This window comes from Hippopotamus amphibius, chromosome 3, assembly GCF_030028045.1.
Source record: "Hippopotamus amphibius kiboko isolate mHipAmp2 chromosome 3, mHipAmp2.hap2, whole genome shotgun sequence".
In the NCBI taxonomy this organism is placed as follows: domain Eukaryota; kingdom Metazoa; phylum Chordata; class Mammalia; order Artiodactyla; family Hippopotamidae; genus Hippopotamus; species Hippopotamus amphibius.
Window position 1 is genome coordinate 168,294,842 of NC_080188.1, and position 22,682 is coordinate 168,317,523.

The following is a 22,682-nucleotide window of genomic DNA, read 5'->3' on the forward strand; positions in this document are numbered from 1 at the left end:
ACATAAAGAAAGGGAGAGTATCAAATAAAGGAATAATGCAGATAAAAACTTTTTTCTTTTCCTTAATAAACCTAATAGATAACAGTTTGTTCAAAACAATAATAGCAAAAATGTATTCAATTATATATACGCCTAGGTATGCCAAATATATACGAATGACAAGAATGATATGAGGGATTGAAAGAAGAAATTAGATTGTTTTGTTATTATAAAGTACTCACACTACCTGTGAGTGGTATAGTGTTATTTAAAAGTGGACTTATGGACTTTCTTGGTAGTGCAGTGGTGAAGAATCTGCCCGCTAATGCAGGGGACATGGGTTCGATCCCTGATGCAGGAAGATCCCACATACCGCAGAGCAACTAAGCCTGTGTGCCACAATTACTGAGCGGGCACTCTAGAACCCATGCACCACAACTACTGAGCCCACGCATTGCAACTACTGAAACCCACGTACCTAGAGCCCGTGCTCTGCAACAAGAGAAGCCACAGCAATGAGAAGCTTGCGCACCTCAACGAAGAGTAGCCCTTGCTCACTGCAACTAGAGAAAGCCCACGTGCAGCAACGAAGACTCAATGCAGCCAATAAATAAATTAAAAAAAAAACTTTGTTTCTAAAAAAATTAAAAAATAAAAGTGGACTTAAATTGATTGTAAATGTATATTGCAAACTCTAGGGCAACCACTAAAAAAAGGTATAACCAATATGCCAAGAAAGGAGAGAAAGTGGAATAATATAAAATGCTTAATTAAAATCACAAAAGGCAGAAAAAGAGTAAAAGACAAAAATAAAAACAAAGAACAAGGGCAAGAAATAGAAAATGGTAGCAAATATTGTAGATATTAAACAAACTATATCAATAATCACTTTGAATGTCAATGGTCTAAATGCATCAAGTAAAAAACAGAAATTGTCAGGGTGGGTCAAAAAACAACATTTTACTATATATGAGGATGAGTCAAAAATTATCTGCACTCTGGCTGTGTGGCCAACAGAAGTTTTAATATAATCGGAGTGCAGATAATTTTTGACTCACCCTCATATTAGCTACAAGATACTGACTTTACTCATATAGATTATAAGTAAATGGATAGAGAAAAATATACCATGCTAATACTAATCAAAAGAAAGCAAAAATATTAATTTTATAGAGAACAACCTTCAGAGAAAGGAATTCTTTCAGGGGTAAAAAAAGAGCGTTACATAATGATAAAAGGGTCAATTCTCTAAAAAGAGATAACAATTTTTAACATATATGTGCCTAACGGAGTGTCATACTATGTGAACAAAACAAGAGTTCTAGGAGTGATAGAACTCCAAGGAGAAATATGTAAATCCACTTTCATAGCTGGAGACTTCAAAACCCCTCTATCACAAATGGACAGATCCAACAGGCAAAATATCAATAAGGACCTAGTTGAATTCAACAACACCATCAATCAACTAGATCAATCAACTACACAGCTACAAACTACTTTATCAAACAGGAGCAGAATACACATTTTGCTCAAGGTCACATGAAACATTCACCAACACAGACCACATTCTGGGCCATAAACATACCTTAAAATATTTAAGGTATGTTTAGAAATTATACATTATACATCTGCTGTCAGACCACAATGCAATTAAACTAGAAATCAATAACAGAAAGATAGTTGGAAAATCTCAAAACACATGGAGATTAAAAAACATACTTCTAATAACACATGGGTCAAACTAAATAAAAATAAAAACACAACTTATCAAAATTTGGGAGATGCAGTAAAAGCAGTGCTTAGAGGGACATTTATAGCATTGAATGCATGTATTAGAATAGAAGAAAGATGATCTAAATCAATCATCTAAGTTTCCCCCTTAGGAAACTCAAAAAAGAGGAGCAAACAAAATCCAAAGTAAGCAGAAGAAAAGAAATAATAGAACTTAGAGCAGAAATCAATAACACTGTAAGCAGGAAATCAATAGAGAAAATTGATAAAACCAAAACCTGGTTCTTTGAAAATATCAATAATATCAATAAGTCTCTAGCTAGACTAACTAAAAAAAAAAAGAGGACAGAGATTACTAATACCAGAAATGAAAGCATGATACTATGATACCAGATACCATGGATATTAAAAGGGTAATAAAAGAACACCAAGAACAACTCTATGTCACAAATTTGATAACACAAATGAAATGGACCAATTCCTTGAAAGACACAATTTGCAAAATTCATACAAGAAGAAATAGATGATATGAATACATAAATATTTGAAGGATGGAGATCTTTGTATTGTATCCTAAAGCCCATCAATAAATAACCACTATGAAAGAGGCACTAAACAGCCAAGAAGACAGCGTGATTTAGCCAGTTGTCATAATCCACCCTACTACTGGCACAATGAGCTCATGAACAGACTAGGTAGGTGACAGGAATGGAGGCTATATGTGGACCCAGTAGCATGGGCCCCATACTCACCAAGGTTGAGTTAGCTACTAGTGCTGCCAAACGTTCAACGTGGCAGCAACAGAGACAAATGCTGAACTCATATTTCAACATCCCTCACAGAAAACCAACTACCCACTTGGTGGCAAGTTCATGACATTGGACATCTTTACTCTGAAAGGGAAAGCTCTTCATCTGGACTGGAACTGATGCATATTCCTAACTGCAAGGCTTCAGTCAGCATTGATATTTGGGGGCTTACAAGTGTTTGATCCCCTGAATAGGATCCCACATAACATTGCCTCTGATCAAGGGATATACTTACAGTAAAGGGGGTTGGCAATGGGCATATGGTGATGGGATCCACTAGTTCTGTCACCTATGAGAGCTGCTGGCCTGGTAGATTAACAGAGCTATTTTTTGAAGGTCTAGATGTGAAACCAGCTTGGAGATGATATCTTGGGAAAATGAGACATTATACTCCAGGATAAATGGTAGACCATTATATGGTGCTGTGGCCCCAATAAGTTGAATAGTGAGTATGAGAATCAAGGGATGAAAGCAGAAGATACCCACTTACCATCAGTATCTGTGACTTACTTAGGGAAATTTTTTATCTGTACAACCTTAGGTTCCGTGGGTCTAGACCAGCACTGTCCAATAGAAATATAATGTGAACCACATATATAATTTAAAAATTTCTAGTAGTCAAGTTTAAAAAGCTAAAAGGAAAAGAGTGAAACTAATTTTAGTAATAGATTTTATTTAACCTATTGGTACCAGCTACACATCAAGAGCTCAATGGCCACATGGAACTAGTGGATCCTATATTAGACAGTACCAGCCTAGAGGTCCTGGTTCCCAGAGTGCGAATGTTTCTACTAGGGATACAGTAGGAGCTCAGTCACTTCAAGTTCCTTATGCCAAGAGGCTAGCAGGCAAGCAAAGGAGTCACTGCACTGGCGGGGCAATTGACTATAATCATCAGGGTGAACTGTTCCGTAGGAGGGGCAGCGGAGAATTCACTTGGCACTCTTGGCAGTCCCTTGCCCAGTTTTGATGACAGATAAACAAGTGGGCAGCCACAGCCTGAGAAGTCATGATAACCAGGGGCTCATGTCCCTCAGGGAAGAAAGTCTAGGTTATCGTGTCAAGTAAGCCCCCCAAGACCAGCAGAGCCACTAGCTGAGCATGAAAGGAATCTCTCATGGGTAGCAAACAGGGGAGAAGAGGAGTATTTGTTGTGACCTCCATACAAGCTACAGTAGTGTGTGTCAGCCTTGCTTGTATAAGTTCCCTAGGTAAAGAAACCAACCAGATTCCTGGAAGAACTGCTCCAAGGTGTGTAAAATTTCCTTACAAAGCCAGTAGACTGTATTGAGTGTTGTGGTACATGGCTTAGCTCCTTTCTTTAGGAGCAAAGCACTCATTCCTCCAGCTGCCTGGAGTTGCTGGCTGCTGACATTCACAACTGAGGTCCCCTCTGGAAGTGGCCTTGGCCAAAGGGCACTGCCCAACCCAACGTTATGTCCTCCCAAAGGCAGCCACATCCCATATGAGTTAATAAGGAGGTACAAAAGTTTCTTGCTTCAATGAGGGACAACTTTGAAGGACCATCCTAGCTATAGAGCTTCCTATAGGATCTGCTGATGTTTATCATAACTACCTCACCGTTCAGCATCTACCTCTGCCCAATTCTGTTTTCCTCGTTCCCTTATGGGTGTTATTCCTAAGAACACACCCCAACAAACCTCCCTCCACAAATCTCTGACTCCGGGAATCTTGGCAGAAGAAAAAAATTGCATTATTTAAAACCCCAGAGTGGGGACTTTCCTAGTGATACAGTGGTTAAGACTCCATGCTCCCAATGCAGGGGGCCTGGGTTCGATCCCTTGTCCAGGAACTAGATCCCACATGTGGCAATGAAGATTCTGCCTGCCACATCTAAAAGACCCAGCGCAGCCAAATAAATAAATATTAAAAAAAAAAAAACCACACAGAGTGATAACTAGGTAAGAAGGCAGGAATTAACAATTTCATCATCATCCTCATTCATTTATAACTGCATCTGATTGTCATGATGCCCTTCTTTGGCTTTATAGGAGAAAATAAAGCCACGGTCATTCTCTGCTTACCATCCTTCTTTTGGCTTATGCCTCTTGAGTTTGGAGATTTTCTCTTACCTGGTTGTCTCAAATCTATGCTTGAGTTTAAACACTTACCTATTTGAGGTGCTTTTTCACAATATATTTTGTAGTCATCACTGATCTTCTCTACAGCCACCTTTGGATACTTATAGCAGAGTTCCTCAAAGGACATTTTCTTTATGTCTATCAAGTAGGGAAAGACAGGAATGGAGTCTAGTTGCCCACTCCAGTTTCAAAGATTCATGTACTTTTTTTTTTGAAGGTATTGCCTTTAAAATGTTATTTAAGTAGGACAACAGTGTTTTAATGGACTGTTTACACAGGGAATACAAGTTTCCAGGCCAAATTAGGAGCAAGAAAATACAGCCTCCCTTGTCCTCCAGAATGGGGATTTCTGTGCATCTTGGGGATACCTGACCCATGGAGATTTTCTGCCTAAGTATACTAGGGTAACTGATATGACTTTGAAAGAGACACTAAATGTTAACACATATACAAGAAGTAATTCATCCAAATGAATACTGACCCCTTCAAACCCCATGTGTTATAGGGAGGAGCTGCAAATGCATTTCAAACATTCTGTTATTACTCCAAAGAGTTTGATGCACTTAGGGACAGTAAATATCCCTAAGGCAAATAACATGCTAGGACTTTTTCTCTTTCTTGGCTCTGTCTTTGGGAATTACTTTCAGAATTGACAATTCATAAATCTGAATATCATAAATAGTGGTAAATCATTGTCCTTTGAGAGTGAATTATTTTTTTCTAGACATGCATGCATGCATACATCATTTCTAGGCATGCACGGTGCATCTAGACATGCATGCATCCTTTCTAGGCATGCATGTTACATCTAGACATGCATGCATCCTTTCTAGGCATGCATGGTGCATTGAGAGGGAGTGCCTTTTTTGTATCCAGAATGAGATGGGAGAGTAAGGCTGAGGCAGTAAGAGAAGTTTTAATGAAGTATTGGGCAATGGCAGGATAGCAGCACCTTGCCTACCAAGGTCAAAACACTCATTTGTGTTGTGAGTTCTGGGGTTTAGAGTAAGTCTAATCACACACAGTTCCCCTGGAACTCTCCAGGGCAGTCCAGCACTTTTTGAGGTTATACTGGTAGAGTCTAGAAGGAATATGGGGTGTGGCCCTGTGAGTGTCATTTGTCCCTATGTCAGCATTGTCACTGCCATCTTTACCATCTCTCACCCCGGGGGAATCTGTAGACTTAAGAGCAGTGGATTATTGCTGCCATGAATCCAGGTTTCTAGTCCTGCATCAATCCCTCCCTTGTTGAGTAACCTTGGGCAAGTCTTCTTACCTCTCTGGGACTCAGTTTCTCCACACGAAAGATGAGTGTATTCTAGCTCTGATGCTCAGTCACTTTATGGCATAGTCTGAGTGGGGGCATCAGCTACCTGGACTCAGGGCTCTGGCTTGGACAAATGCACAGGAGGCCCTTTATGGGGTCAGATTTGCATTTCAAAAAAGCAGTGGTGGAGGTTGTGCTGGGAGGAGAGAGGGGGCATCTCCATGGAGGTGATTCCCACTCTTCCTGACCACCCCTGGCATTCCATGGCCACCAAGGGAATACCCCCTGCCCGGTATGTGTGTGGTCAAGTTTACCAGCCATCCTTTCTTTCATTTTTCTCTTGATTCCTGGGAGAAGATTGGGAATGTTTGGGATTTAGAGAGAAAGTGAAATCCTGAGGTGAAACAGAAGACCTGTTCATGCTAGATTTAAATAACTCGTGCCCAAGCGCACTCCGAGGGCCAAGCACCCAAAGCATCTTGTTTTGTATACAGAGTGCACATCAGAGTTTTAAGAGAGTTGAGGGTTACATTGTTTAGTGTAATCTAACAAGTACTACTTATTGAGGACCTGCTTACCATGCAAATGCATCACCTCCAGTCCTTTCAACAGTGCCATCATCCCCATTCTGCAGATGAGGAAATGAGGTTCAGGGAGAGGAAGTGACTTGCCAAGTAAGCTCACAGAGCAAGGCAGTGGTGGAAATGAATTTTCAAAGCTTTGGCTGACTAATATGTACCCATATTTTTCAAAGTGTAGGTCATGACTTAATAGCAGGTCAAAAAATAGAGTCATCACCAGCTTTTACAAAATGAAATAAAATAGAGAGTATGAGAGTATATCATCTTAGGTAAAAAGGGCAGGTATTGCTTTGTGAAAAAAATTTTATATATAAAGAAATATATAAACATATTCACAGGTATATGTCCCCTGGATCATGAAGTTAAATATATTTATTGTGCATTGAAGTTTGAGAAATACTGAAGTACTCTGACTGTCTCAGCATTGACAATTAAAGCAGTTTGTTCAATTTGAACAATAATGGCTACTCTTACTATTGCCAAATGTGGTGCTAAAGCTTTCACGATCTTGGATCATCTTCACAAGCCTGTTTTTCCCACCTTACTGATGAGAGAACTGGGGCTTAAAGAGAGGTTAGATACATTGCTCAGGTTCACAGAGTCACTAGAGAGCTAGGATATAACTCAGATCTCTGGGACAGCAGACCTTGTGCTCCTAACCATTTCCTTCCACTGCCTTGGAGGCTGATGTGTTATGTTGGGGGAGGAAGGTGGCTGTTAAAAATATACTCACAGAAATGCTTTGGATCTGATTCTAGGGAGGTGTGCTGAGGTGGAACATGCTTTTCAGAGGCACGAAATGAAGTAGTCAGTGTAACTGTGGTGATGCTTGGTGGGCAGGAGTCTGGCCAAACTTGAGAGCTCTGGCTCTCTTCAGAGCCAGTGGGGGCCTCTGCAGGCCGTCAGTCTTGGATCCAGATCCTGGCTCTGCCACTTACTGTGTGACCTTCGGTGTGTAACTTACCCTCTCTGTGCCTCGGTTACTCTGTACTTACCTCATACATTATTTTGAAGATCAAATGAGGTCATCTTTGCATTACACAGTGCTGACACATAGTAAATAGTCACTAAATGTTAAATACTAATATTTTGCAGTTGCCTACATGTAAGGATAAAGAAAATTATGGTGACTGACATTACCTGCCAGAAACACTGGAGACTTCCTTTCTACCCCGAGAGACCCGCCTTGCTTCAGGTCCTCAGTAGCTATCTTTTGCCACTGCATAGATTCCATTTCTTCCATGTTAGCCAAACCCTGGCTTAACTCCAGAGACTCCTCAAATCTCTTATAAAGAAGAATGGTCTCTTCTTTACTTATAGATTCTCTTTTATGCCACTTGCTGCTGATGAGCTTGCTCTGAGTCTAAGAGAAGGGGATGGGGGGGGGAGATAGCATTTGCTATAGAATCTAGAGCAGAAGGAAGATTTTTAAATCCCACTCCTTCTGTGCCTCCCTGTAACATGGACTCTGCTGACTATTTTCAATTTAAGAACTATTACACGTTTATACACACACACACACACACACACACACACACACACACACACCCATCCCTCTTCAAATCAAACTCATTTTCTATAAGGGAGAAATTCTATAAGAATGTGACTTCTTCAAAGTCAGCTTATGCCCTTGAATCCTTGTCCTTGAGAGGTTTATCTTTAGAACATCAGGGAGCACATCAACCCCCAGTTGTCACTAGGAAAAATCAAAATTTCATTTACTTTAACAAATAACACTTCTAAAAGAGCAGTTACTCCCTTTTCTTCCCTCAACCCCATGATTCCTCCCCAACTCAAAGTCCCTCCTACTGTAAAAATGAGAAACCAGTAGTCCTCTTCATCCAGGAATTCAGCATACCAGGGGCTAAGCATCTGAAATCCAAACACAACATAAGTGTAATGAGGAGATGCTTTCTGTATCTCTCCTGCTAGTATTCATGTGGGAGAAGAGTAGGCTGCAGATTCCTGATTCTCTAATTTGGAGATATAATGGAACAGGAAACATTAGACCAACCAGGAGGTATTCTTTTGCCTCTCTGAATATGACAGCTCCCACCGCAGCCTCTCTCTGAATCTCAGATAATAGTAACCGATATTTACTTAAGAAGAGATATAGCAAATCATTTACTGAAGGGCAGTCATTTGACATCTACATACTTCTTTGTTCCTTTGCAAAGTACTATCTCATTTGATTCCTAAAATAGTCCTGGAAACCAAGCAACTCCTTTTGGTATGTCTACTCTTAGTACACTTGAAGACCTTACCCACTTGAATATTTCATTAGGTTAAAACAAACAAACAAGTAACAATCAAAACTCCCCTACAAGCCAGTGCTTAGCTAGGTTTATTTATCTGTATTCACTTTCATTCATTTATTTATTTGACACATATTTTCGGAGTGTCTCCTATGTGTCAGGCTCTGTGCACATGACTGGAAATATACAGATCAATATGGTACAAGCCTGGTTCTTGACAAACTTACCTTCTAGCATGATGAACAGCAGTATGGCTTATGCTATGATAGAGGTGAAAACAAAGTTTTTTGGGAGCAAAGAGGAGGAAACAAAATCTATATTTTGAGTTCAGGAAATCCAGGAAAAATTCATAAAGGCAAGAGATTTAAACCAGAATTTATGTCTTGCAGGATAAGTAGGAGCTCACCATACAGACATGGAATAAAGTGCATTCCAGGCAGTGGGAAGAACTTAAGCAAAGACACAGAGATGTGAAAGAACATGTATGAGAATGATAAGTATTCCAGCATGGCTGAACTGTAGTATTCCTGCAAAGAGCTCAGGCATGGGGCAGTGGCAAGGGATGAGGCAGGGAAGGTTTGTTGGGACTATACATAAGGAACTTGAATGCTTTGGTAGGTAGCCTGGACATTATTTTGCAGGTAATAAGTTGCCAATAATAATTTTGAAGGAACGTAAGTTTGTCTCCACAAATTGCTCAAGTTGTGCTGCCAAAAGGTGAGTTTAAGAGTATGAATTTTAATAACTTTATCATATCAGATTTCCTAGGCTCCTGGGGGAAACAAAGTGAAGTATATTCCTGAAAGAATTCAACTTAGTGATTGAATAATAGCAATATATAATGTAATGTAGTGTTATTGACTAATGAATAAGCTCTAAATATATATATATATTAAATAGGAAGAGTAAACGTGTGAAATGAGCATTTTATTAATGTTTATTCCAATTTCAAAGATTTCTGAATGGTGATGTCAGCATCATGGCATCATGAGATGCTCCCATTGTCTCTCTCCTTCAATTTACAACCAATAAAACATCCATAATTCAACAAATGTTCTTCCGCCCAACACACCAGGATGCCAAAAAGTTCCACACATCTGTACATCTAAAGATGGGTGGACTGGCAGAGGCACCCACAACCCCAACTCCTACTCCTATTTCCTCCCCTCCATCCAGCAGCTAAGCCCATGATTCAGATGTTCCCAGACACAGTGGAGGTGCCCACCATCCCAGTGCCCCAGGCAGTGATGCCAACGACAGCAATGGTGCCAGCAGCAGTGAGGCACGAGAAACCCCAGAAGCACAAGCAGTGACCATGAGGACACCAGCGACAACTCTAGCAGAGGTGGTGGAGGATGGAAAGTGCCAATTCCCAAATACAGACAGAGGCAGGTCAGGTATGAGAAACCAAAAACGTGCTATAGCACCACCTACTAAAAAACAAAAGAAAATCCTCTAATTACTAGCTTTCTGAATTGTTAGAATCAAGTCTAAAGAAGAAAGATGTTTGCTACTTCAATGCACTGGCAGAAGAACAACTTATCAAGCACCACGAAAAACACAGTAACATGGTATCACAAAAAGAAAATGACAATTCTCCAGGAACCAAACTTGAAGTCATGAAATATTACAATCTAACTGATAAAGAATTCAAAATAGCTGCCATGAAGAAACTCAATGAACTGCAAGAAAATTCAGCAAAGCACTTCAATGAGTTCAGGAACAAAACTAATGAACAGAAGGAATACTTTACCAAAGAGATTGAAACTCTAAAGAACCAAACAAAAATTCTATACCTGAAGAACTCAATAAATAAGATGAAGAATGCATTAGAAAGCACCAGAAATAGAGCAGATCATATGGAAGAGAGAATTAGCAAGCTCAAAAACAGAAATCTAGAAATGATACAGGGAAAAAGCGTAGAGAGAACAAAGACCAAAAAAAAAAAAAAAAAAAGTAGAAGAAGAAGAAGAAAAAATTCCACAAGAATTATCTGACTTCACTAGGAAGGGCAACATAAACATAATGGGTATCCCAGAAGGAGAAAAGAGGGAGAAGGGAGCAGAGAGTTTATTTAAATAAGTAATACAAACCTGGGGAAAGAACTGGATACACAAGTCCATGAAGTTAAGAGAACACCTGATTACCCCAACACAAAAAGAAGACTGTCTCTGAGACACATTATATTAAAACTGTCAAAATTCAATGACAAAGAATTTTAAAAGCAGCCAGGAGAAAAGAGGATGGTAACCTACAGAGGAACTCCCATTAGGGAACCAGCAGATTTCTCAGCAGAAACTCTACAGGCCAGGAGAGAGTGGAATGACATACTCAAAATACTGATAGATTTAAAACTGCCAACCAAAAATACTCTATCCAGCAGTTATCCTTCAGATATGAAGGAAAAATAAGGGATTTCACAGACAAACAAAAGCTGAGTTCATCACTACAAGAAACATTGAAAGGAGTTCTTCTACCTGAAATGAGAAGGTAAAAGTACAAAAAACTTTGAGTAAGGTGATCAATAGAATCAGAAAATTGCAATTCTATATCAGAATATGTTGTTAAGCACTTAATTATAACATAAAAGGAAAAAATCAGTAAAAATAATTATAACTACTTCAATTTGGTAATAAATTCAACATAAAAAGGGATCATTTGAGACAACAAAAACATAAAAAGGGAAGAGGAAAAGAACAGAACCCTTATAGGCAAGTAAACATAGGATGCTATCAGCTGAAAAAGGACTACATCATCTATGAGATGTTTTATATAAACTTCATGGTAACCACAAAACATAAGTCTAGAGCAGAGACATGAAACAAAAAATAGAGAGAGAAAAAAAACTGAGAAAAACATCACAGAAAACCACCAAACTAAAAATACAGACAGAAACACACGAGAAAAGAAACCATCGATACACAGAGCAACAAGAAGAAAAAAACATAAAAGGTAGGACTAAGTCTTCATTTATCAATAATCGCCCTAAAGGTAAATGGATTGAATTCACTAATCAATAGACCCAGAGTGGCTGAACAGATTAAAAAACAAGACCCAACTATTTACTGCTTCCAGAAGACTCATCTCAGCTCTAAACACAAACACAGGCACAAAGTGAAGGGATGGAAGAAAATACTCCAAGCAAATGGCAGTCAAAAGAAAGTAGGTGTAATTATATTCACATCAGACAAAATAGAATTCAAGCCAGAAGGGGTAACAGAGATAAAAATGGACATTGTATAATGATAAAAGGGACAATTCATCAAAGACATAACAATGATTATATATGCACCTAACATAGGAGCACTAAAATATATAAAGTGATCAGTAATAGACCCATAGGGAGAAATTGACAGCAACACAATAATAGTAGGGGACTTTAATACCCCACTAACATCAGTAGATAGATCACCCAGACAGAAAGTCAACTAGGAAACAGTGGCCTTAAATGAAACATTGAACCAGGTGGATTTGATAGATTTGTACAGAATATTCCATTCAAATGAGCTGATAGACCATATGTTGAAACACAAAACAAGTCTCCATAAATTTAAGAAGATTGAAATCATATCAAGCATTTTTTCCAACACAATAGTATAAAACTAGAAATCAACTACAAGAAGAAAGCTGGAAAAATCACAAATGTGTGGAGACTAAATAACATGCTACTGAAGGACTATTGAGTCAATGAAGAAATCAAAGGAGAAATTTAAAAAATACCTGAAGGGATTCCCTGGTAGCACAATGGTTAAGAATCTGCCTGCCAATGCAGGGGACACGGATTTGATCCCTGGTCTGGGAAGATCCCACATGCCGCAGAGCAACTAAGCCCATGCACCACAACCACTGAGCCTGCGCTCTAGAGCCCGTGCTCTGCAACAAGACAAGCCACGGCAATGAGAAGCCCGTGCACTGCAATAAAGAATAGCCTCTGCTCTCTGCAACTACAGAAAGCCCATGCAGCAATGAAGACCCAATGCAGCCAATAAATAAAAATAAATAAATATATTCATTAAAAACAAGTACCTGAAAACAGTGAAAATGAAAATATGACATACCAAAATCTATAGCATGCAGCAACAGTGGTATTAAGAGGGAAGTTTATAGCAATATAAGCCTAACTCAAGAAACAAGAAAAATCTCAAATAAGCAATCTAATTTTATACATAAACTAGAAAAAGAAGAACAAGCAGAACCCAAAGTCAGTAGAAGGAAGGAAATAAAAGATTTATGATTCTATCTAATAACTAATGAATAAATGATCAAAATGATTTCTTAAGAAACAATACTTAATAGAGCATTTTCCATTAGAAGAAATAATCAGACATGAAGCAAAATGATAGGAATAAATAATAAATGACAATGTCTAAAAACCCCATGACTGCTTTTTAAAATTTGACCTACTATTTTTATTTTTTATTTTTCTATAATTATTTTCTGTTAGGATGTATAAGAGTTTCCTTCAGAACTGAGTTTGTCCATCACTTGGTAAACCTTCTTGGCCCCTCCTCAGAGCAGTGTGTAAAGAGATAGTAAATATTTTAGTCTGTGTAGGCCACAGACCAAAAGGTCTCTGTTGCAACAACTCAACTGTATAGTTGTAGCGCATGACAAAACATAAACAAACGAGCATAGCTGTGTTGCAATAAAACTTTACTTATGGACACTGAAATTTGAATTTCATATAATACCCATGTGGCATGATGTATTCTTTTTTTGATATTTTTTTCCTACCATTTAAAAAATGTAAAACACTCTTAGCTCGCTGGCTATGCAAATATAAGAGGTAAGCTGGATTTGGCTCCCAGAAGGAAGTTTGCTTGCTCTGCAGTAGACTGAGGGAATCTGGACGCTGGCTCCACACTTGTCAGGAAACAGCAGGGAGACCTTAGACCTTGCTCTTCATGTGTACAATGAGAGGGGAGGCTGAGAGAACCTCCAGGGCTTTGTCTTATTCTAAGGTTCTATGGATCTGACTAAGGGTCGTAAGAGGATGAATGTTTGTGTACCTACTGCTTGCCAGACACCATACACACAGCATCTTTCTTTGAAGGAGCCATTATGATCCCATTGTACTGATGACAAGACAAAGATCAAAAGGGACTGGAAGCCTTCTACCTAAGATCAAACTATTTGAAAGTGGAGAAGCTGGAATTCCAATTCACTGCTCTCTGCTCTCCTCACTAAAACTCAATGTCCTTTGTATCTTTAATCTTACTTTCTATCTCTTTTTTAAAATTTTTTAAAAATTTATTTATTTATTTATTTTATTTATTTATTTATTTTTATTGGCTGCATTGGGTCTTTGCTGCTGTGCGCAGGCTTTCTGTAGTTGGAGAGAGCTGTTGTAGTGCGTGAGCTTCTTATCGTGGTGGCTTCTCTTATTTCGGAGTGCGGGCTCTAGGCACGCAGGCTTCAGTAGCTGTGGTGCGTGGGCTCAGTAGTTGTGGTTTTCGGGCTCTAGAGCACAGGCTCAGTAATTGTGGTGCTCGGGCTTAGTTGCTCCACGGCATGTGGGATCTTCCCAGAGCAGGGATTTAACCCGTGTCCCCTGCATTGGCAGGTGGATTCTTAACCACTGTGCCACCAGGGAAGCCCTTACTTTCTCCCTTTAAAAAAGAAATTTTTCTATTGTTGTGAAATATATATAGCATGAATTTGCCAATTTAACCATTTTAAGTGTACAATTCAGTGGCATTAATTACATGCATCATTATGCAACAACCATCACCACTGTCTATTTCCAAAACCTTCTGTCACCCCAAATGGGAATTCTGTACTAACTAAGAAACAACTCCCCATTTTCCTTCCTCCCAGTCCCTGGTAACTATGAATCTGTTTTCCATTAGATTTTATTTAACTAAGGAAATTTTAGTTTAATTTCTTGTCATCCTACTTGGTCTCCTGCCAGTGTCTATGAAATTCCGTACCCCTGACATCTTCAGCACCGGCTGTCAATCTTTCCCTCCGGTTAGAACCAAGAGCAGACTTTAAGGCTCGTGCTCTGTCTTCCAGGTTCACACCATTTTCTCTCTACTTATTTAGCTTTCACAGTGTATTATCCTCAACATATCTATAAACCCATTGAATTCAAAAACATAATAACAAAAAAGATTTTGTCCCAATTCTCATTTTACATTTGGGGACAGAGACCTAGGGAAACTAAAGAATTTAGACTTCGAGTTTGTTCAAGACCACCTAGCCAAATGGTGACCAAGCCAGGACTTAAAACCTTTTCCTTTTGTTGCACATGGACTCTGTTTCCACATCGGTGAATCAGAAGTCAGGATATAGACATATTAGCTGGCATGCTATCAGCATTCAACAGAAGCTGATTGGATAATTGGAGGATGGTTGAACAGATGGATGAAAATAAGAGTTCTCTCAGAGACAGATGTCTCAAAGGATGGTTGTGGGCAAAGCCCAAAGAAGGGTCATCTCCAACTGGGATGGACTGATTCAGCAAATGTCTGTTGAGCATGACTGTCTATGAGCCCTATTGAGAACTGAATGCTACACTGCCAGTAGTTTTCTAGATGCTGGGGAGATAGTAGTGACAAAACAGATGAAAACCTCTGCTCTCATAAGGAGAAGGAAAATAAGCAAAATAAGTTAAATATATATATGTATATATACATATATATATAACATACACATAACATATATACATATTATGTATTTATTTGAAATATAATACAAGTATATGTGTATATAATAGATGTACATTGTATATGAAAATGCATACATGTGCATTGTAAGGATTATACGTGTATTATACACACATATACACAAAGTGTATGTATGTATGTACGGAAGGATAGATGCATGGATCCAGATCGTAAGTGCTAAGAAGTAAGTAATATGGGGATAGGGTTTAAGTTTTATATAAAGTGGGCAGGGAAGGCCTCACTGAGATGACTTGAGTAAAGAATCAAGGGAGTGGGGGACTCAGCCCTGCAGGTGTCTGCACGTGACACACAGCAGGAGCAGCACAGCCGAGCTGGGGGTGTGTCTGGCTTGGCCAAAGTGATGAGCATGGGGGCAGAGGAAGATGAAGTTAGAAAGGAGAGGCAGAGGACACACAGTGTAGGCCTTGTTGATTTTAGCAAGGACTTTGGCTTTTATTGGAGACAGACATCTGTTTTCAAGGTCCTCACTGATTTTCTTTTACTTACTTTCAGCTAAATTACACAGTTCATATTTTGGCAGAATCACTGTGGCCAGTGTGGGAATGAACCTGCTGAGGGCCAAAAGCAGACCCAGAGGCATCAGCTAGGAGGCCACTGTAGTGATCCAGACGAGTTTGGATGGGGCTTGGATGGGACTGGTTTTAACAGGTGAGGGGAGGAATACCAGATTCTGGATATATTTTATTTTATTTTTAAAATTTTTTCCAGGATATATTTTAAAGGTTAAACAAATTGGATTCACCAATAGACTAGACATAAGTGTGAGACAAAGAGGTGAGTCATAGATGATATCAAGACTTTTAATCTTAGAAACTGTGATAGCCCAGCATTATCTATAATACTAGTACCTTCAATATCTTTGCTGGAAACCAAAGGCCGAGGGAGGGAGCTTTGCTCTGTGGATTTGCTGATCCAGGAATCACTGCCTATCTAAGCCTTTAGCCCCAAATGTCTCTACAAAGGGTGGGGAGGGAAGGGAGGAGGGTTCTGGAGCTTTTACTACTTTTGAACTGTGCAAACAGATTTGGCTGTAGACCCACTGCACGGATCCTACACTGCCCAGATGTGCAACCCTGGATAATCAAGGTACATTGGAAATTGTGCTGGACTTAGAGCCAAGAACTCCTGGGTTCTAACCCTGGTTCCTCCACTAGCCAACTGCGTGCCTTTAGGCTAATCCGCATACCCTAAGTCTCATTTTCCTCCACTGTACAATAGTGACAATAATATTACCCTGTCTGCTGTTCGGAGGTGCTAAGAAGCCTAAAGAAGGTGATGAGTTTGCCTATAAGGTAAATGCATTATAATGCAATAAATAGTTTGTTGCTCATATCCACTTCCCCTCCAGATCCACTCTCTACCCTTCTTCACCCTGCTTGTGCCTGGGGAAATTAACCTGGCGCCCTTGACCTCTCATGGGATATATCCAGACCTGGCAGGAAATGGGAAAACCAGGAGGAGAATGAGCTTGGAGTAACTATTGCCCCGATCCCTCCAGATCATGGTGGACTGGCTACATCCCTCTACTGACAGTCACAGCTCCTGCCAAGTGCTCTGCTCCACACAGCTCTTTATCTCCTGGTTCTGGTCACTGCTCCCTCTCTTCATCTCTTCAGGCCTAAGTGATGAAGGTGACCCACACTTACTGACCCTGGGGTATTGCACAGGGTATCCTCTGTGGCTTCCCTATCCTCCTTTGTAACTAAGTTCCTTTTTATTGAGCTCTCATCTGTTACCCAATTTTGCTCCACCATTTGTTTTCTGCCAATATTTTGACATTACAGTCATCAAGCTATTACTTCCTGTGAGTCTCCTGGTTAGTCTCATGCTTTTATCTAATGTTTTGGGATAAGAATAAATCCTCCCACTTGGCCATTTCCTTGAGGGCTAGTCTAGGAAAGGGAGACCCTGTATTTCAATACATGACGTTTAGAACAGAGTTCTTAAAAATTCCCTCAATAGAAGTGTCTGAGGTTCAGTTCTGGGAGACTCCATATGAGCGGGAATTGAAGACCACTCCTCCACCTCCATCCTACTTTGGAGTTTTGGCTGCTTCTTGGGAATTTATATAACTTGCTCCTAAGAGATCAACCAACTCTTCAATATGTGAAGGGTTGTGTGGGTAGTTATATCATTAAGTTAGCCAGTATAGATGACCAGATAGGGTTTTGGGTCAGTCTTGACCTAATCTTCCAGATATCAACCCATTTCTGTGAGACATGGCCTACCTTGCAGATCTCCTTCTGGGCTCTGGGAATCCAGGGGTTCACATCTCCAGATGGCAGCAGCTCCTTCAGGCCTTCGATGGTTTGGGATTTTAGTGGCAGGTGTAGACCCATCTGCTCATTCAGGTAGAGCTCACAGATCCGGTTGCCCAGCACGTGCCGAAAGATGGCTTTCCCAGTCTTCCTGTTAATCATCAGGACACTGAGGAAATGGTGCAGGTCCTGCCAGAGGTCCAGGAGTTGGATCTCCACTTTCAAATTTTGCTTCTTTAGATGGTCCCGGAAGGGACTCCCTGCACAGGCATCGGCACGCAAGGCCCAGTGGGTGTACCCCAAGGAGAGGTTTTGCTTCATGGCCTTCTTGATTGTCATGTGGGGGGAGTAGTTGATGATGGGGGTGACAGTCCTCAGGTGGGTAGAGAATGTTGTCTCTAAGAGGCCCTCCATGTGGAGGTGGCTCTTGGCTTTCTTCTTCACATTGGACTTCCTGGCACAGAGAATATCCTTCTCCAGGGAACCGATGATTCTCTCCTTTGAAGAGGCCTCTTTCAGGGAAGGCTTTTGTATAACCACCTTGTCCTGAGGACACAGCTCCTGGGGGAGCAAATTGTTGGTATCTGGATTGGAATCCATTTCCAGAGACCAAGAGCCACGGTCTAGCGACTGCCATATCTTCCTCTTGGCCTTCCTGCTCGAGTACCGCTTCTGGGGGTGGTGGCCCTTCCTGACGCTCATGTTCAGAGGGAGCCCTCCTTCGTGGCTATAGCAGATACTGCACAGGCGGGTCTCATATTCTTGCATCAGAGCCTGGCACGACTCCTCCTTGGCCATGGCCATCTTGGCATGGGTGTAGAAGTTGGGGAGCCAATAGCTCTGGAGTTTGAACAGAGCCACTCTTTGCATGTGGCTCAGGATCTCCCTCCTGGTGGTTGACTGGTTGGGATGCCAGATGGAAAGATTCAGGAGGGCCTCTGGAAAGAGAGATAAAGGATGAAAATGATGTGGGATGGTAAGGTTTTTGAATTTTTCCAAATGTTTTTGTGTGTAGCATTTCATTCATTCCTCACGCCATCCTGGGGTGCAGGCAGGTCAGATGTACACAGTGAACCTGTGTTTAGGGTTTGTTCAGCACACAGTGACCCCTTACTCTGATTACCTTCCTTCTTCCCCAGAGAAATAGCCATTTAATGGGATTCCTCAAGTTATTTCTTAGACTACTGAAAGCTATTGTAAAGAAAAGCAAGCGGTACAAGAAAATATGTTGAAGAACAAGAAACATGTACCTCTGAATGGGATTTCTCAAAATTAGACCTGACTGAAGGAAAGAGTTTGGACTGAATAATTTGAAAAAGTCCTGACGAGCCCTGATTTTAATGTCATCAATTCTCAATTATCTATATGAATAAAGAACAGTGTGACTAAGCCCAAACAGTGAATCTTCTGGAACATATTTGTATTTGGGTTAGGAATGCTTTCTCACTTAATAAATAAATATATTTGAATGATCTGTTGTTCTAGAGAAGGGGTTGGCAAACTTTTTTCTGTAAAGAGCCAGATAGTAAATATTTGGGGCTTCGTGAGCCACATATAGTCTCTGTTGCACAGTCTTCTTCTTTAAGCCTTTAAAAATATAAAAACACTCTTAGCTCATAGGCCACATGTACTGCATTTGGCCTGTGGACTGTAGTTTGCTCTAGAGAATCCCAGCTGAAAAATAAAACAAAACAAAATAACAACACAAAACAAGCCATGCAGGCTTAGAAGGTGCAGGAGCTGTTTAATTACACTGTCCCAATTCCCCTTTAATCTTGCCAGCCAGCCTTCACTGACAAGTACCATCTCAGGAAGAGGCACATACCAGCTTAAGGACAACTGGTCCTCCTCAATCCTTCCCTGTTAAAGGCTGGGTTTCCCACTGGTATCCCTGATGGAGAGGGTAGCAGTCTGCAAGGCAAGAGACTGAGGACTGTCAGACACTGGGTCGATTTTTTCCTTATGTCTCCCAGGGATTTCACTTCAGATGTGCTTTATAATTCTTACTGATGTTCATGTTGCAGAGAGTCACCACCCTTGAGCTTTCCTGCAGATGGGTGGCCTTCAGCACGAAGAGGAGGGATAGGTAGTAGTCTCTCACTTCCAGGTCCATCTCATCTATGCTCAGGATCTTCTCAACAAGAATCCAGAAATCCACCAGCTCCTCACCTACGGATCAGACAGGATAGGATAGGCACCGAGCTGTACCCCAATCCTGCCCCTCAGTGGTTGCATCTGAATGTAGCAGCTGATACCCTCCCAATCCCGCTCACCAGCTTGCTCTATTGCCTCCAACATAACCTTCAGCCACTCCTTTGGCTTAAGGCATTATCTCCAGAAATGTTCCAATGTGGAAGCCAATGGGAGGCACGGAGAAAAGGGACTTAATGGATAGGAATCTTTCATGATTCTTTTTTTTTGATTGTTAGAAAAACTGTCAGTTTAGGGAAAACTGCAAGACTCTGAGAATAAATCATTAGACATTTAAGTTTTGTCCAAAAAAATAAAGATCAGGGGTAAAAGAACATGTCCTAGATCACAGACCCAGAACAGCCTGCAGAAGGACACTGGAGCCAAAAGGTACCAAAGACTACATTCCCTGATTCACAACTTTGCCAGGGCTGAAGTCTGAGTGACAAACTGTAAGACAGTCTATCTAGTTCTTCCCTACCTGATTCCTAGAGATGCAGAATTTCACCTTTAAACTAGGACTTGTTCCTGCATGAAATTTGATGATACTGAACTGGAATGTTAGCTAGTGCTCACTGGCAGTCTCCTAGACTCATCAACTACTGGACCCAATAGAACAGAAAGCAGGACATCCCAACACTTTTGCTACAGGGATTTATTTATATACTTGTTCCCTGTCTGTCTCCCCACTGTCAGAGCAGCTTTGGAAAGCAGGGTTATGGCTCTTGTTTACCTTTGTATCCCCACCTGCAAGCACTGTGGCTGCCATACAGTGGTGTTCAATAAACATTGCTCAATCAATGAATGAACGAAAGAAAGGGACTCTGACTGCTTTTGCGCTAACCTACACGGTGGACCCCAGTTTTCAAAGACTTTTACCCAAACTTCATTATAATACATTTTTATATTCACCACAGACATGCAGAACTGTTAGTAGTGCTCCAGGGTATCCTGGGAGCTGTTAAGAACTTGCAAAGGGGGACTTCCCTGGTGGCACAGTGGTTAAGAATCTGCCTGCCAATGCAGGGGGACATGGATTCCATCCCTGCTCCAGGAAGATCCCACATGCCGCAGAGCAGCTAAGCCCGTGCACCAAAACTATTGAGCCTATGAGCCACAACTATTGAGCCCATGTTCCACAACTACTGAAGCCCATACGCCTAGAGCCCATGCTCCGCAACAGGAGAACCCACAGCAATGAGGAGCCCGCGCACCACAACAAAGAGTAGCCCCCACTCACGGCAACTAGACAAAGCCTGTGTGCAGTAATGAAGACCCAACACAGCCAATAAATAAATAAATAAATAAATTTATTAAAAAAAAAAAAAACTTGCAAAGGCCCCAGGAACAACCCCAAGAACCCACCTGCACTGCCCTTGAGGTAGGTACAGAAGCGCCACATCCCTCTGACCCCGCCAATGCATTTCTGAAGTAGCCACTGGTCTGCCTTTTTCCATCTCATCATCTTGGCTGCCAGGAAAAGTCCATGGTAAGAGATTGAGAATGAGCTCTTGCCCCAGACCCTCTCTCACCCTGGCACACGGCCAGACCTCCATTCGCTCAGCGTGAGTGAGGACAAATGGTGGCCGGTAAGATGAGTTGGGCCCTGAATGTGGTACTTTTGAAGCTAGGCCCCAGACCCCCTAGTGACACACATCAAGTGACATGGGAGGGACCTATGAGAATGGCTACAAGGCACAGATCAAAATCACCCTCCAACCAAGGCTGCTGGCCTTCTATGATCTCCACCTGGCAGTGATGTTCCCAGTACAGATCGACACATTAAAGGAGGGAGGTGAGTGTGATGGGCGACTTGTGAAAGTGTTTTACTCAGGGGGAATCTCCCAAATCTTAACATTCCCTGGTTTCCTTTTTCTTTTGGCTAGTTGAGCTGAGAGTCAAGGTATCAAACTGACCTTATATGGAAATCTTATTCATTCATTCTTTCAACAAATATTTATTATATGCCTACTAAGTGCCGAGTACTATTTTAGGTGTTTGGGATACATCTGCAAACAGAACAAAAATCCCTGCCCTCAAGGAGCTTATATTCTAGCAAAGGAGACAGACAATAAACAATAAGCATAATAAATACATTTTCTAGTAAGGTTGAAGGTTATAAGCACTACAGGAAAAAAGTGAAAAAGGAAAGGAGGATGTAGGGAGGGCTAGGGCAGGGGTTGAATGAGTGGGTACTGGGCCTTTGGGTAGCCTTCACTGAGGAGGCGAGAACTGCACAGAAAGCTGAGGTGATGGCCAATGTGAAAATACGAGGGGCAGCATTCCAGGCAGGGCATTCCAGTTCAAAGCCTTGAAACAGGAACGTGTCCAGCATGTTTGAGGAACTGCAGGGAGGCCAATGTGGCTGGAATGGAGTGAGCAAGCGAGAAGTGGAGGAGATGAGGTCAGAAAGGCAATGGAGCCAGGTCTCTAGGACCTGGAAAGGCATTTTAGGGGTGCTGGATTTCACACTGAGACAGGAGCCATTGGTGTTGGTGGCGGGAAGGACCAGGGAGTAGAGGAATGACGTCATCTAAAGGAAGTTTTAAAAGGCTCACCCTGGCTGCTGGGAGCAGAGAACAAAAGCAGCAGTGAGGAGACTGATTCAGAGATAATTTCAATAGCCAGGTGAGAAATGATGGCGGCTTAGCCCAGGTGCTAGCAATGAAGGCGGTATGCTATCTTTGAACATATTGTAGGCAATTTGGCCGTCACTAACTCTCTCATTTCTAGATGCAGTGAGACAAACAGCCCAGCCCATCTGACACCTGCTTTTTCCTCTTGGTACCAATTTCTCAGCCTAAGATTTCACCTATTGCCA

The 22,682-nt window shown here is 41.1% G+C and overlaps 1 protein-coding gene across 1 annotated transcript in view; it reads right to left on the minus strand.

Moving 5' to 3' along the window:
• RGSL1 (regulator of G protein signaling like 1) overlaps positions 1 to 22,682 on the minus strand; it is an 81,112-nt gene that overhangs the window by 50,063 nt on the left and 8,367 nt on the right. Inside the window, exons 5-9 of the mRNA XM_057728625.1 lie at positions 19,679 to 19,840; positions 17,642 to 18,609; positions 8,279 to 8,341; positions 7,610 to 7,832; positions 4,652 to 4,759 (exon numbers count right to left, since the gene is read on the minus strand). Of these exons, the coding sequence (XP_057584608.1) occupies positions 4,652 to 4,759; positions 7,610 to 7,832; positions 8,279 to 8,341; positions 17,642 to 18,609; positions 19,679 to 19,840 (1,524 nt within the window). The remainder of the gene's footprint in view (positions 1 to 4,651; positions 4,760 to 7,609; positions 7,833 to 8,278; positions 8,342 to 17,641; positions 18,610 to 19,678; positions 19,841 to 22,682) is intronic.